At 42.2% G+C, this 15,959-nt stretch overlaps 1 protein-coding gene across 2 annotated transcripts in view; it reads left to right on the top strand.

The window, feature by feature from the left end:
• Window positions 1-15,959, top strand: part of DAAM1 (dishevelled associated activator of morphogenesis 1) — a 179,173-nt gene that overhangs the window by 156,100 nt on the left and 7,114 nt on the right. For both annotated transcript variants that reach the window (XM_082647226.1, XM_082647225.1), the window contains 3 exons: window positions 39-207; window positions 3,906-4,013; window positions 5,978-6,038. In XM_082647226.1, the coding sequence (XP_082503352.1) occupies window positions 39-207; window positions 3,906-4,013; window positions 5,978-6,038 (338 nt within the window). The remainder of the gene's footprint in view (window positions 1-38; window positions 208-3,905; window positions 4,014-5,977; window positions 6,039-15,959) is intronic.

Genomic DNA, 15,959 nt, shown 5'->3' with positions numbered 1-15,959 from the left:
AGTCTTGTTGTAATAGTTTTATGTATTTTGTTTTGAAGCAATTCGTTCTGGTTCGGAAGAGGTGTTTAGGAGCAGTGCCCTGAAGCAGTTGCTGGAAGTGGTTTTGGCATTTGGAAATTACATGAATAAAGGCCAAAGAGGCAATGCATATGGATTCAAGATATCCAGCCTAAATAAGATTGCTGACACAAAATCCAGTATCGATAAGTAAGTATGGAAGATCTGGGAGCTTAGGTCGGGGCTCAACTTTGTACGCTCTGGTCCTCCTGGGCCTCTTCATCCCAAAGTGTCTGGTCTGCACTTCTCCTCTCCTGCTCTTTCCTTCTCCACTGACTCCTCCCTTCCTGTCTCATGACCACACGTATCCCCAAGTTCCCACTGGGCCAGTTATCCTTCATTTTCATTCCACAAGGATATCATCTAGTCCAAGTTTTTTGTGTTTGGGGTTTTCTCGGGTAAACTTATTACAGTGTAATACACAAAAGACAGGTTCACTCACCGTAAAGGTACAGCTTGATGACTTTCCACAAATTGAACACATCTGTATAACTAGTGCCCAGTTCAAGAAACAGAACCTTACCAGCACCCAAGTAGCCCCCTCACGGCCTCTCCTAATTGCTGCTCCTCCACAGAGATAAAAAACTGACAGCTGATGACAGAATGTGAAGTTCGTTGGCTTTGTAAGTTATGGTTTCCTTGGTACCTGGAAGCTAGCAGCTACCTTAAAAAATGACAATGTGTAAATGCATTTTGGCTGTTGGTATTCAGCTGCTCATCCCAAGACTCATTAAAATGCTTCCTAGAAAGTGTGTTTTAGGTGAATAGATTCCTGTTAGAGACACCAGAAGGTGAAAATGTGCTAGTGTCATTTCCAGGTAAGGGCATTAGGCATATTAACTCTAGCTTCCCTGAGAGCTGTGTTTCCCACTGACTTGGAAGGAATTTGTTTCTAAGGTAAACTTCTCTGTAACCCGAATTATTTTTAGAAGTATAGGCTGTTCACCCTAATTATTCCCAACCAGTGAGACTTTTTATTCTATATTTTCTATAGGGTCAGTGAAGCATAGCATTATGGCAACCCTGAATCCATCGTATAAGAAACAAGCAGTGTGTTCAGTTGTGGGGCTAAACCTTATTTTTGCATTGTGTAGAAATAGATTAACAACACACAGCTGATACGTTCTATCAACACCACCTTATTTTTCCTTGAATTTTATTATTTTTTATACAGCAGGTTCCTATTAGTTATCTATTTTATACACATCAGTGTATATATGTCAATCCCAATCGCCCAATTCATCACACCACCACCACCACACCCCACTTTCCTCCCTTAGTGTCCATACGTTTGTTCTCTACATCTGTGTCTCACTTTCTGCCCTGCGAACCAGTTCACCTGTACCATTTTTCTAGATTCCACATATATGTGTTAATATATGATATTTGTTTTTCTCTTTCTTACTTCACCCTGTATGACAGTCCCTAGGTCCATCTGCGTCTCTACAAATGCGTCTCCCAATTTCGTTCCTTTTTATGGCTGAGTAACATTCCACTGTATATATGTACCACATCTTCTTTATCCATTCATCTGTCGATGGGCATTTAGGTTGCTTCCATGACCTGGCTGTTGTAAATAGTGCTGCAGTGAACACTGGGGTGCATGTGTCTTTTTGAATTATGGTTTTCTCTGAACACCACCTTATTTTTAATGTAAGCACTTGATCCTTTCAGAACCCGTTCACATTTGATTGTCACAACAACCTGTGAAGTCCCCAGGCCAAGTGTTGTATCGCCTGTTGTCAGATAAAGAAACTGAGGCAGGGTCAGGTGGCTCATTTAGCTTGTCTGAGGTCACAACCAGCAAGGTGTTTGGCCTTACAGGTATTTGACAGTTGTTCTAGTGGTCTGCCCACAGCTCTCTGCTACCAACAGACCGATTTTATTTGGAGGTTGCAGTAAATAAGTGCAGCATCTTACTTGCATATAAAGAGCAGCCATCTTTTAAGGAACGGTCTTCTCTTCAACTGGGCTTGCAGGTTGGGGAGGAAGGAAATCCTCACCACCAGTCAGTCCTATTCTCTCTCTCTCTCCCTCTCCCCTCACTCATACACACACACTCACACACACACATTTGCCCCCCACCTTCCAACTTACTGATAAGCTGGTACTTACTACATGATTATCTGCTAGTTAATGATATAAACTTTATCCAATACACAATAAGCCTTTTCAAAACAATAAATTAAAAACATTTCTGATCTTCTTCTTTTCCCTCTTCACTCTGCATTAAAGGCTTGTTTCTGGTAATGACCAGAGAGTAGTCAAATGTGAGGCTGTTTAGTTGTTTTTATTATTCAGGAATTTATCTTCACTCATATGAGGTGTTATTTGGATAGCAGACAAATGTGGTTTGCTATCCAAATGTGATCTGGTTTTAAGTCTTTCTACACTAAAAAAGGCACATATGGTTAATTAAATAAATTTCTCTAACAAAGCATTTCTCTGAAACAATGAAGGAAAATGGCATTACTCTTTCTCGCGATGGTTGCTGGGATTTTGCCTCTCATGCAGCCGGCACATGGCAGACACATAGATTCTGTGAAAGGCAAAATTGAAGTGGAACAATACAGCTGAACACCTGCAAAATAAGTGGCCAGAAGTATTAGCCACTGTTTTACTTTTCTGAGCAATGGTTTTCTAATTATTAGCGCAAGAAAAATAAGGGGAAATTTTTTTCCGTGTGGGACTCAGTTGACTCCTCTGAGTTGACTCAGAGAATAGGATTGCCTTGACCTCCAGGAAGCTGCAAGGATAACCAGAAATGGTTTGCGTTGCTACGGGGAAAAACTGTTCGGCAGCTCTGCTTTACTTTTGTTGCGGGGGGGTGGGGGGTCCTTAACATTGTGAATTAGCAAACTGCCTAAAAATTATGGAAATGTTTTTAAAGAAATGCATTTGTGTCCTCCTGATTATGCTAACTTTCAATAGCATAAGTGGTTCTTGATTTTGGCTGTTAGTCTCAGTGGGGAGTTTTAAAAAATACCCACATCTGGTCCCACCTCATTCCAATGACTGAATCTCAGGTTGGCCCAGGCATCTGGGGTCCAGGTGATTGTAATGTGCCTCAGAGTCAGGGACCAGGGGACCAGACTACCACAGCGTGGCCTCTTAGATAGTGTTATCAGATGCCCGCCTTTTCAACCCAGGTCAGTCAAGGTTCAGCCCTGTCACCACCAAAGAGGGAGCTGGTTGTGCAGTTAGGAGCTGAAGTGTTGCTAAAATTAGGCCGCGAGGGTATCATATCCATGATGGCACAGTCCTGGCCCATTTCCAGGTCCTGCCCTGAAATAGGGGGCATTCTAACTTTCAGAAGGGAAAAATGTTATCACCCAGTTGAAAGAAACCCTTAAATGAGAATTGTCAATAATTTTCATCAGTGAGTTGCTGCTCTGTACTTTCAGACTTGAAAATTAGCTGTCCTCTCTAGTGGATTAAACATCCCTCACTCCCCACCCCACCCTGCTTGTTAGGAACTTGCAGGGCAGGCCTCGTCTTTGGGTGGATGCACTGTGAAGGGATGTCCCTTTTGGCAATGGTTCAGACTCATTTCCATCACCCATCGCATTACGCAGATTGTGAAGGATCCCCATTATGGGCCAAAAACGTAATTCTTATCCCCTGCCCTTCCCTTTCAGAAGATGTGTGCTGCTTTTGGCATATATTTTTGTAAATCCCACGAAGGCTCTCCTCTTCTCCCTTTCTCTTAAGAATGCCTGCCTTTCAGGAACCTACACATTTTGAAAGTAATGCAGGGACGTAGCATTCTTGTGGAAGTAATCACTTGAATATACAAATCATATGCAGATATTAACCATGTTTAATACTCTCTCCTTCTGTAATTGTAGGAACATTACACTTTTGCACTATCTCATAACTATTGTGGAAAATAAATACCCCAAGGTTCTCAATCTAAATGAGGAGCTGCGGGACATTCCTCAAGCAGCAAAAGTAAAGTAAGTACTTAGAGTGAATTGTTTCAGTTTTTAAAATCCGTTGGACTGTGGTTTAGCCGTTGAGATAGTTAGCGTTGCATGAAGAGGGTCCTTCTGTTTGCTTTCCCCTGAACAGTGTATGAAATAAAGTTTGAATAGTATCCATGTCACTCAGATGTTTTACATGAGTTTGAATATACGGTGAATATACGGTTGACGCTTGAACGGTGGGGTTAAGGGTGCCGACACCCCCCGAATCCCCACTGCACAGCTGAAAATCCAACATATAACTTCATAGCTGACCCTTCCTGTGCGGGGTTCCTCAATACCCGTGGTCCCACATCTGAGGATTCAGTCAACCGCAGATCATGTAGTACATAATTATTGAAACAAAATCTGCGTATAAGTGGACCCGCACAGTTCACACCTGTGTTGTTCAAGGGTCACTGTATACTTGTTCTAGCTGTTTCAGAATATTCCTGGATGCAGTTTCTGACTTCTACAAAACCTAATTTTCTGAGTTATGAAGAGTCTAGAGAAGCAGTGTGGTTTCACTAGTAGTTGGAAAGGGTGGTTCTCTTAAAATACAGGTGGGAGCACACTTAGTTAAATGAGGATATGAGGATACATGTTTAAGCAAATGGAAGTCCTGCAGGTCAGGGTGTTGCTAGTAATTTTCCCATGTGTACACACTCCCAGAAACCAAGCAACCTTTTAATGGAAAGCAGTCTTTATGCAAATGAAGGAACTAAAAATAAAGTGGAAAATCACTAAACTTTCCCCACAAACTTCACACCACTTTTCAGAGACCTCATGAGGGGTAGGCACTTTTCCTTACTGTTCTTCCTGCTTCCTTTTGCCCCCACCCCGCCTTTTTAAAAATTTTTTTTTTTTTTTCGCTGTGTTGGGTCTTGGTTGTCCCTCACGGGCTTTCTCTAGTTGTGGTGCATGGGCTTCTCATTGCGGAGGCAGAGCACGGGCTCCAGGTGCGTGGGCTCAGTAGTTGTGGTTTGCGGGCTCTAGAGCACAGGCTCAGTAGTTGTGGCGCACGGGCTTAGTTGCTCCACAGCATGTGGGATCTTCCCCGACCAGGGCTCGAACCCGTGTCCCCTGCATTGGCAGGCGGATTCTTAACCACTGTGCCACCAGGGAAACCCGTGTCCCCTGCATTGGCAGGCGGATTCTTAACCACTGTGCCACCCCTTTTTTAAAAACATATTTAAACTGCATCTTTTTGCAGTGATTTTAAAAAGCCTGATGAGCAGGCTAATTTTTTCCCTCTGTAGAGTTTGGTAGAAGTGTACCATGTAAGACATGAAATTAAAATGTTGAAGTAAATGAAGTGTCAATGAATTTGTTTACATGTGAATTCTCTGTGAGAATTAAGTTGTAATCTCTCATGTTTAAAAGCTGTCAAATAAAAAGCATTATGGGAGAAGCCCAGGAAACTTTCTCTGTTTAAAAAAAGTCAATGAAAATGAAAACTAATTAGTAAAACTTTAAGAAAAATCATTGTTGATTGAAATTTAGGCCATCACCTTGTAATATTCATACTACCACAGCATTCATGAAAAGCAATATAATAACGATAAAGAGCACAGCACACACGATTGTGGATCGACTGTTTCTTTGCCTTGTCCAAAGGGAGGCACACATGGCAAGAAATTTATTTCCACATACAGTAATTTGCTTAAGTGAGATTTTTGTGATTGAAACATGACATATTTCTATTCTGCCCTTTTTAACCTATAAATATTATACCTGCTGGCTGTGGAAAACAAAAAAAACCCCATAATTCCATACCTAAATTTCATAAGTTTAAAATGTTGCTGTCTTTCTGTGAGATCTGAACACTGAAGGGAATTTTAAACATTTAAAATGAAGTAGTGTGGACTTCCAAGCATGAAATATTTAAACTCATCATATATTTAATACAATAAGTGTAAGTCCCATGTTGGTTACTAAAATGTTGCCATTTACAACAGCATGACTGAGCTGGACAAAGAAATAAGCACCTTGAGAAGTGGCCTGAAAGCAGTAGAGACGGTGAGTATGTTTCTCGTTCTAATTCCCAGTCCCTTCACTCTCTCTGGTGCTGGTGATGGCATCCAGCAGAGGAGTTGCTGGTTGCCTTGGCATGCAGGATAAACATTTATTGTTTAAACAAAAGAAAAAAAAATGCAACAGCGAAGAAGCAAAGGCAGGCTGTGTTTAGCCTGGTGATGCAGTGGCAGGCAGCAGGATGTCATGGGGGCATCAGGGGAACAGGAACTGGGAAATCGGACCCAGAGTTCCACCACTTTCCTACCTGTGAGGCAGGACTCATGAAAGTGGATTGGCTAGAGACTCTTCAAGGTCTTCTCGGTGTTTCTGTTTATAAATGATGTTTACTCTCAGACCAATGGAACTTCTCTGTTGTCTTTGAGCCGGTCCCTTGGGGAGTATTTTTTGAGCACTTTGGGGGTACAGTCCATTCTCAAGGCGAGGGGATCACGATGACTCAGAATCCTTACCCTCCAGGTGTTAACAGTGGCCAGGAGCAGTCAGTCCAGTTCACCTCCTAAGTGATGACAAAGGTGCCTTGAGGAGGATCGGGGATTTAGGTTAGCCCGAGGCTTCGGGAATGGCTGGCGTGTGTGAGAGGAAGCTTCTCCTCTGGACGAGATGAAGTTTGAGCTGTGGCTTAGAAGGAGGGTAGGGTGAACTTAGGTACAGAGGAGGGAGGCTGTCTCAGCTATACGAGATGACCTGGGCCCGGGCTCCATGGAAGGAAAGCAGGTCAGGGTGCCGGAGGCAATGGAGCCGGTGGAACTAACCCAGACTGTGAGGGCGCAGTGCCCCGTGGGTACTGCACAAGGGCTGCTGACAGGGCGGGGGCGGGTCAGGGTGAGAAGCCTCGCTCGGGAGAGCAGAGCTCTGGCCTGGCACTTGGTGAAGGAGGCTGGTCTGCAGGCAGCTCGGGAAGGTGCCCCACAGATCATTTATTAGTAACACCAGGAGGACCCTCCTCCTTTTTTAAAAATAAATATCTATTTTTTATTTTGTCTGCATTGGGTCTTCGTTGCCGCTTGCCGGCTTTCTCTAGTTGAGGCGCGCAGGCTTCTCAGTGCGGTGGCTTCTCGTTGCGGAGCATGGGCTCTAAGTGCGTGGGCTTCAGTAGTTGCGGCACGCGGGCTTCAGTGGTTGTGGCTCATGGGCTTAGCTGCTCCACGACATGTGGGATCTTCCCGGACCAGGGCTCGAACCTGTGTCCCCTGCATTGGCAGGTGGATTCTTAACCACTGCGCCGCCAGGGAGGTCCCACCTCCTCCTTCTTATAATCATAAAATTGTGCCATAGAAAGTAGTTGACATCATTAAAGAAACAGCTCTAATAAAAATTAGAGTCACAGTGTCTAACCTTTTCTATTTTTAATAAATTAAGGAGCCTGTAAGGTTTTCTTTTTTTCCTTATTTTGGGGGAGGGGGTAGGGGTGGGTCGCTGTTTAAAAAGAGCAGTAGATACTCTTTTTTCCAGCCCCTGTGGGCTGAGAGACTGTGAGTGCGCGTGGAGGACGGTCCTCAGCTTTCATAGGCCAAACTGGATAAGGGCAGTTTGAGACAAGGCTTGTGTTATAGTCTTCACTCTGCGGCCATTTCCTCCCAGTGGAAAGCTTTCTTGAGACTAGCATGGCAGTGACTGACAGTCCTAAAGCCTGACAATGGAGGCTCTGACCCCTGCATCTGAGCTAGTTCAGAGCAAGGCATGAGAGAGGGGTCCCAAGGAAGTTATGTGTTTGGGGGGTTTATTAAATGTTGTTTTGCTGAAATCCCTCTAGCCCCTGGGTCATGTACAATGTAACACACACTTCACAGAAAAGGGGCTACAGAGGCCTCCCCCTTCCTCTGGCAGCTTAAATGTTAAGAGGAAGGAAATATTGGGAGGCAGACTTTAATCTGTCGAAACATTCATGTGTCCCAGTTGTTCTTTTCACAAATTGATTACATTGCTTGAAGGTATCAAAGACAGAATTCTTATGGAATTATACATTCATGAAACACTTTAAAATTGCTTTCACATCTCTGCACCTCACACACATACATACACTCCCTTTCCAGGTCAAAGAGCTAGGATTGTGGCAATTTCTTTTAATCAGGGCAAGTTTCATGATTTATAAGGGTTTCCGCTTCTTTTCTTGCATTTGATTCCCATGATGATGTGTATATTACCCTCCTTTATTTATTTATTTTTAAACATCTTTATTGGATTATAATTGCTTTACAATGGTGTGTTAGTTTCTGCTTTATAAAAAAGTGAATCGGTTATACATATACAAATGTTCCCATATCCCTTCCCTCTTGCATCTCCCTCCCTCCCACCCTCCCTATCCCACCCCTCTAGGTGGTCACAAAGCACCGGGCTGATCACCCTGTGCTATGCGGCAGCTTCCCACTAGCTATCGATTTTACGTTTGGTAGTGTATATATGTCCATGCCACTCTCTCGCTTTGTCACACCTTACCCTTCCCCCTTCCCATATCCTTAAGTCCATTCTCTAGTAAGTCTGTGTCTTTATTCCCGTCTTGCCCCTAGGCTCTTCATGACTTTTTTTTTTCCCTTAGATTCCATATATATGCGTTAGCACACGGTATTTGTTTTTCTCTTTCTGACTTACTTCACTCTGTATGACAGACTCTAGGTCCATCTACCTCACTACAAATAACACAATTTCGTTGCTTTTTATAGCTGAGGATTATTCCATTGTATATATGTGCCACATCTTCTTTATCCATCATCTGTTCATGGACACTTAGGTTGCTTCCATGTCCTGGCTATTGTAAACAGAGCTTCAATGAACATTTCAGTACATGACTCTTTTTGAATTGGTCATTCTATTTTTAGTTTTTTGAGGAACCTCCATACTGTTCTCCATAGTGGCTGTATCAATTTACATTCCCACCAACAGTGCAAGAGTGTTGCCTTTTCTCCACACGCTCTCCAGCATTTATTGTTTGTAGATTTTTTGATGATGGCCATTCTGCCCGGTGTGAGATGATATCTCATTGTAGTTTTGATTTGCATTTCTCTAATGATTAATGATGTTGAGCATGCTTTCACGTGTTTGCTGGCAATCTGTATATCTTCTTTGGAGAAATGTCTATTTAGGTCTCCTGCCCATTTTTGGATTGGGTTGTTTTTTTGATATTGAGCTGCATGAGCTGCTTGTAAATTTTGGAGATTGATCCTTTGTCAGTTGCTTAATTTGCAAATATTTTCTCCCATTCTGAGGGTTGTCTTTTCATCTTGCTGATGGTTTCCTTTGCTGTGCAAAAGCTTTTAAGTTTCATGAGGTCCCATTTGTTTATTTTTGTTTTTATTTCCATTTCTCTAGGAGGTGGATCAAAAAGGATCTTGCTGCGATTTATGTCATAGAGTGTTCTGCCTATGTTTTCCTCTGAGAGTTTGATAGTTTCTGGCCTTACATTTAGGACTTTAATCCATTTTGAGTTTATTTTTGTTTATGGTGTTAGGGAGTGATCTAATTTCATACTTTTACATGTACCTGTCCAGATTTCCCAGCACCACTTATTGAAGAGGCTGTCCTTTCTCCACTGTACATTCCTGCCTCCTTTATCAAAGATAAGGTGACCATATGTGTGTGGGTTTACCTCTGGGCTTTCTATCCTGTTCCATTTATCTATATTTCTGTTTTTGTGCCAGTACCATACTGTCTTCATTACTGTAGCTTTGTAGTATAGTCTGAAGTCGGGGTGCCTGATTCCTCCAGCTCCATTTTTCATTCTCAAGATTGCTTTGGCTATTCGGGGTCTTTTGTGTTTCCATACAAATTGTGCCATTTTTTGTTCTACTTCTGTGAAAAATGCCAGTGGTAGTTTGATAGGGATTGCATTGAATCTGTAGATTGCTTTGGATAGTAGAATCATTTTCACAATGTTGATTCTTCCAATCCAAGAACATGGTATATCTCTCCATCTATTTGTATCATATTTAATTTCTTTCATCAGTGTCTTATAATTTGCTGCATACAGGTCTTTTGTATCCTTAGGTAGGTTTATTCCTAGATATTTTATTCTTTTTGTTGCAATGGTAAATGGGAGTGTTTTCTTAATTTCACTTTCAGATTTTTCATCATTAGTGTATAGGAATGCACGAGATTTCTGTGCATTAATTTTGTATCCTGCTACTCTACCAAATTCATTGATGAGCTCTAGTAGTTTTCTGGTAGCATCTTTAGGATTCTCTATGTATAGTATCATGTCATCTGCAAACAGTCACAGCTTTACTTCTTCTTTTCTGATTTGGATTCCTTTTATTTCTTTTTCTTCTCTGATTGCTGTGGCTAAAACTTCCAAAACAATGTTGAATAATAGTGGTGAGAGTGGGCAACCTTGTCTTTTTCCTGATCTTAGTGGAAATGGTTTCAGTTTTTCACCATTGAGCATGATGTTTGCTGTGGGTTTGTCATATATGCCCTTTATTATGTTGAAGAAAGTTCCCTCTATGCCTACTTTCTGCAGGGTTTTTTATCATAAATGGGTGTTGAATTTTGTCGAAAGCTTTCTCTGAATCGATGGAGATGATCATATGGTTTTTATTTTTCAATTTGTTAATATGGTATATCACATTGTTTTGCGTATATTGAAGAATCCTTGCATTCCTGGGATAAACCCCACTTGATCACGGTGTACGATCCTTTTACTGTGCTGTTGGATTCTGTTTGCTAGTATTTTGTTGAGGATTTTTGCATCTATGTTCATCAGTGATATTGGCCTGTAGTTTTCTTTTTGGTGGCATTTTTGTCTGGTTTTGGTATCCCGGTGATGGTGGCCTCGTAGAATGAGTTTGGGAGTGTTCCTCCCTCTGCTATATTTTGAAGAGTTTGAGGAGGATAGGTGTTAGCTCCTCTCTAAATGTTTGATAGCATTCACCTCTGAAGCCATCTGGTCCTGGGCTTTTGTTTGTTGGAAGATATTTAATCACAGTTGTAATTTCAGTGCTTGTGATTGGTCTGTTCATATTTTCTATTTCTTCCTCATTCATTCTCGGAAGGTTGTGCTTTTCTAAGAACTTGTCCATTTCTTCCAGGTTGTCCATTTTATTGGCATAGAGTTGCTTGTAGTAATCTCTCATGATCCTTTGTATTTCTGCAATGTCAGTTGTTACTTCTCCTTTTTCATTTCTAATTCCATTGATTTGAGTCTTCTCCCTTTTTTTCCTGATGAGTCTGGCTAATGGTTTATCAATTTTGTTTATCTTCTCAAAGAACCAGCTTTTAGTTTTATTGATCCTTGCTATCATTTCTTTCATTTCTATTTCATTTATTTCTGATCTGATTTTTATGATTTCTTTCGTCCTGCTAACTTCGGTGTTCTTTTGTTCTTCCTTCTCTAATTGCTTTAGGTGTAAGTTTAGGTTGTTTATTGAGATGTTTCTTGTTTCTTAAGGTAGGATGGTATTGCTATAGACTTTCCTCTTAGAACTGCTTTTGCTGCATCCCATAGGTTTTGGGTCATCGTGTTTTCATTGTCATTTGTTTCTAGGTATTTTTTGATTTCCTCTTTGATTTCTTCAGTGATCTCTTGGTTATTAGGTAGTGTATTGTTTAGCCTCCATCTGCTTGTATGTTTTACAGATTTTTTCCTCTAATCGATTGCTAGTCTCATTGCATTGTGGTTGGAATAGATACTTGATATTATTTCAATTTTCTTAAATTTACCAAGGCTTGGTTTGTGACCCAAGTTATGATCTATCCTGGAGAATGTTCCATGAGGACTTGAGAAAAATGTGTATTCTGTTGTTTTTGGATGGAATGTCCTATAAATATCAATTAAGTCCATCTTGTTTAATGTATCATTTAAAGCTTGTGTTTCCTTATTTATTTTCATTTTGGATGATCTGTCCATAAAGTCCCCTATTATGATTGTGTTATTGTCGATTTCCCCTTTTATGGTTGTTAGTATTTGCTTTAGGTATTGAGGTGCTCCTATGTTGGGTGCATAAATATTTACAATTGTTATATCTTCTTCTTGGATTGATCCCTTGATCATTATGTAGTGTCCTTCTTTGTCTCTTGTAAGAGTCTTTATTTTAAAGTCTATTTTGTCTGATATGAGAATGCTACTCCAGCTTTCTTTTGATTTCCATTTGCATGGAATATCTTTTTCCATCCCCTCACTTTCAGTCTGTATGTGTCCCTAGGTCTGAAGTGGGTCTCTTGTAGACAGCATATATACACGTCTTGTTTTTGTATCCATTCAGCCAGTCTATGTCTTTTGGTTGGAGCATTTAATCCATTTACATTTAAGGTAGTTATCGATATGTATGTTCCTATTCCCAGTTTCTTAATTGTTTTGGGTTTGTTATTGTACGTCTTTTCCTTCTCTTGTGTTTCCTGCCTAGAGAATTTCCTTTAGCTTTTGTTGTACATCTGGTTTGGTGGTGCTGAATTCTCTTAGCTTTTGCTTGTCTGTAAAGGTTTTAATTTCTCATTCAAATCTGAATGAGATCGTTGCTGGGTAGAGTAATCTTGGTTGTAGGTTTTTCTCCTTCATCACTTTAAATATGTCCTGCCACTCCCTTCTGGCTTGCAGAGTTTCTCCTGAAAGATCAGATGTTAAACTTATGGGGATTCCCTTGTATGTTATTTGTTGTTTTTCCCTTGCTGCTTTTAATATATTTTCTTTGTATTTAATTTTTGATAGTTTGATTAATATGTGTCTTGGCGTGTTTCTCCTTGGATTTATCCTGTATGGGATTCTCTGTGCTTCCTGGGCTTAACTATTTCCTTTCCCATATTAGGGAAGTTTTGAACTATAATCTTTTCAAATATTTTCTCAGTCCATTTCTTTTTCTCTTCTTCTTCTGGGACCCCTATAATTCGCATGTTGGTGCCTTTAATGTTGTCCCAGAGGTCTCTGAGACTGTCCTCAATTCCTTTTGTTCTTTTTTGTTTATTCGGCTATGCAGTATTTATTTCCACTATTTTATCTTCCAGGTGACTTATCCATTCTTTTGCCTCAGTTATTCTGCTATTGATTCCTTCTAGAGAATTTTTAATTTCACTTATTGTGTTGTTTATCATTGTTTGTTTCCTCTTTAGTTCTTCTAGGTACTTGTTAAACGTTTCTTGTATTTTCTCCATTCTATTTCCAAGATTTTGGATCATCTTTACTATCATTCCTCTGAATTCTTTTTCAGGTAGACTGCCTATTTCCTCTTCATTTGTTAGATATGGTGGGTTTTTATCTTGCTCCTTCATCTGCTGCGTGTTTCTCTGTCTTCTCATTTTGCTTAACTTACTGTGTTTGGAGTCTCCTTTTCGCAGGTTGCAGGTTCATAGCTCCCGTTGTTTTTGGTGTCTGCCCCCAGTGGCTAAGTTTGATTCAGTGGGTTGTGTAGGCTTCCTGGTGGAGGGGACTGGTGCCTGTGTTCTGGTGGGTGGGGCTTGATCTTGTCTCTCTGGTGGGCACATCCAAATCTGGTGGTGTGTTTTGGGGTGTCTGTGGCCTTATTATGATTTTAGGCAGCCTCTCTGCTAATGGATGGCGTTGTGTTCCTTTCTTTCTTGTTGTTTGGCATAGGGTGTCCAGCACTGTAGCTTGCTGGTCGTTGAGTGTAGCTGGGTCTTGGCATTGAGATGGAGATCTCTGGGAGATTTTCGCCATTTGATATTACATGGAGCTGGGAGATCTCTTGTGGACCAGTGTCCTGACGTTGGCTCTCCCACCTTAGAGGCACAGCACTAACTCCTGGATGGAGCACCACAAGCCTTTCATCCACAGGGCTCAGAATAAAAGCGAGAAAAAGGGAAGGAAGGAAGGATGGAAGGAAGGAGAAGGAGGGAAGGAAGGAGATAAAATAAAGTTATTAAAATAAAAAATAATTATTAAGAAATAAATTTTAAAACGTTAAAAAAAATACAGACGGACAGAACACACTCACAAAAAGAGAAAAAGGGAAAAATATATCTTTTGCTCTCAAAGTCCACCTCTTCAATTTGGGATGATTCGTTTTCTTATTCAGGTATTCCACAGATGCAGGGTACATCAAGTTGATTGTGGAAATTTAATCCACTGCTCCTGAGGCTGCTGGGAGACATTTCCCTTTCTCTTCTTTGTTCGCACAGCTCCCGGGGTTCAGCTTTGGATTTGGCCCCGCCTCTGCGTGTAGGTCGCCTGAGGGCGTCTGTTCTTCGCTCAGACAGGACGTGGTTAAAGGAGCCGCTGATTCGGGGGCTCTGGCTCACTCAGGCCGGCGGGGAGGGAGGAGTACGGAGTGCGAGGCGAGCCTGCGGCAGCAGAGGCCAGCATGATTTTGCACCAGCCTGAGGCACGCCGTGTGTTCTCCCAGGGAAGTTGTCCCTGGATCACAGGACCCTGGCAGTGGCGGGCTGCACAGGCTCCTGGGAGGGGAGGTGTGGAGAGTGACCTGTGCTCACACACAGGCTTCTTGGTGGCTGCAGCAGCAGCCTGAGCGTCTCATGCCCGTCTCTGGGGTCCGCGCTGATAGCCGCAGCTCATGCCTGTCTCTGGAGCTCCTTTAAGCAGCGCTCTTAATCCCTTCTCCTTGCGCACCAGGAAACCAAGAGGCAAGAAAAAGTCTCTTGCCTCTTCGGCAGCTCCAGACTTTTCCCCGGACTCCCTCCCGGCTAGACGTGGTGCACTAGCCCCCTTCAGGCTGTGTTCATGCAGCCAACCCCAGTCCTCTCCCTGGGATCTGACCTCCGAAGCCCAAGCCTCAGCTCCCAGCCCCCGCCTGCCCTGTCGGGTGAGCAGACAAGCCTCTTGGGCTGGTGAGTGCCGGTCGGCACCGATCCTCTGTGCGGGAATCTCTTTGCTTTGCCCTCTGAACCCCGGTGGCTGTGCTCTCCTCCGTGGCTCCGAGGCTTCCCCCCTCCGCCACCCGGAGTCTCCGCCCACGAAGGGGCTTCCTAATGTGTGGAAACCTTTCCTCCTTCACAGCTCCCTCCCACTGGTGCAGGTCCTGTCCCTATTCTTCTGTCTCTCTATTTTCTTTTGCCCTACCCAGGTACGTGGGGAATTTCTTGCCTTTTGGGAGGTCTTAGGTCTTCTGCCAGAGTTCAGTAGGTGTTCTATAGGAGCTGTTCCACGTGTAGATGTATTTCTGATGTATTCGTGGGGAGGAAGGTGACCTCTGCGTCTTACTCTTCCGCCATCTTGAAGCTTCCTGCCCTCCTTTTATGAGTGAAGAAACTAAGGCCCAGGCTACTTGCCATGGATAAGTACCAAATCAGTGGTAGAACTGAATCAGAACCGCTAGCCTGTGACCTCTACTGTCCTGCTTGTTAGAATCTCTGCCAAAGCAGGTATGGAAGAAAACAGAGATCCAGATAGGTCAGTAGGTACACAGAATAGTTGTCACTGAGACCCTGGAGTCAGGCAGACGTGAGTTCAAATTTTGATTCTATCACTTATCAGCCACTTGACTTTGAGCAAAGAATTTAATCCCTCTGAACCTCAATTTATGTGTCTGTACGATTGGGATAATAATGCCTCACTCATAGAGGTTTTGTGGGATGAAATAAGAAGATGCATCTGGCCATGGTTGAAATTATTATTGAAATTGATTTGAATAATCTGTGTTCATCACCATGGTAATGGCGAATATGGATGATTAATGAGACACAAATACTCCTACCTGTCTGCTCACAAAATCCAAATGGTATGGATGAGAAGAAAAACGGCGTTATGGTGCCAAACGCTGCAGTTGAAATTCTACTGACCTAGATATCACAGTTCAGGAAATAAGTAGACTTGGCAGAGATGGAGAGAAGGAAAAAATAAAAAGTACCAGAGCTCTGAGCACAGAATATCAACAGTCAAATTCTCTTGCTTTCAGTCACACACCTTTTGAATCCAATTTGCTCTCCATTATTTGTTTAACTTCTGTTAATTTTATCCAAATGCTAATCTCCTTACATTCTAGAGCCAGTATACAAAATCACACC

The sequence above is a fragment of the Grampus griseus genome (genome assembly GCF_964374135.1).
Source record: "Grampus griseus genome assembly, chromosome: 2".
Taxonomy (NCBI): domain Eukaryota; kingdom Metazoa; phylum Chordata; class Mammalia; order Artiodactyla; family Delphinidae; genus Grampus; species Grampus griseus.
This window is presented reverse-complemented; position numbering and strand designations above follow the sequence as displayed.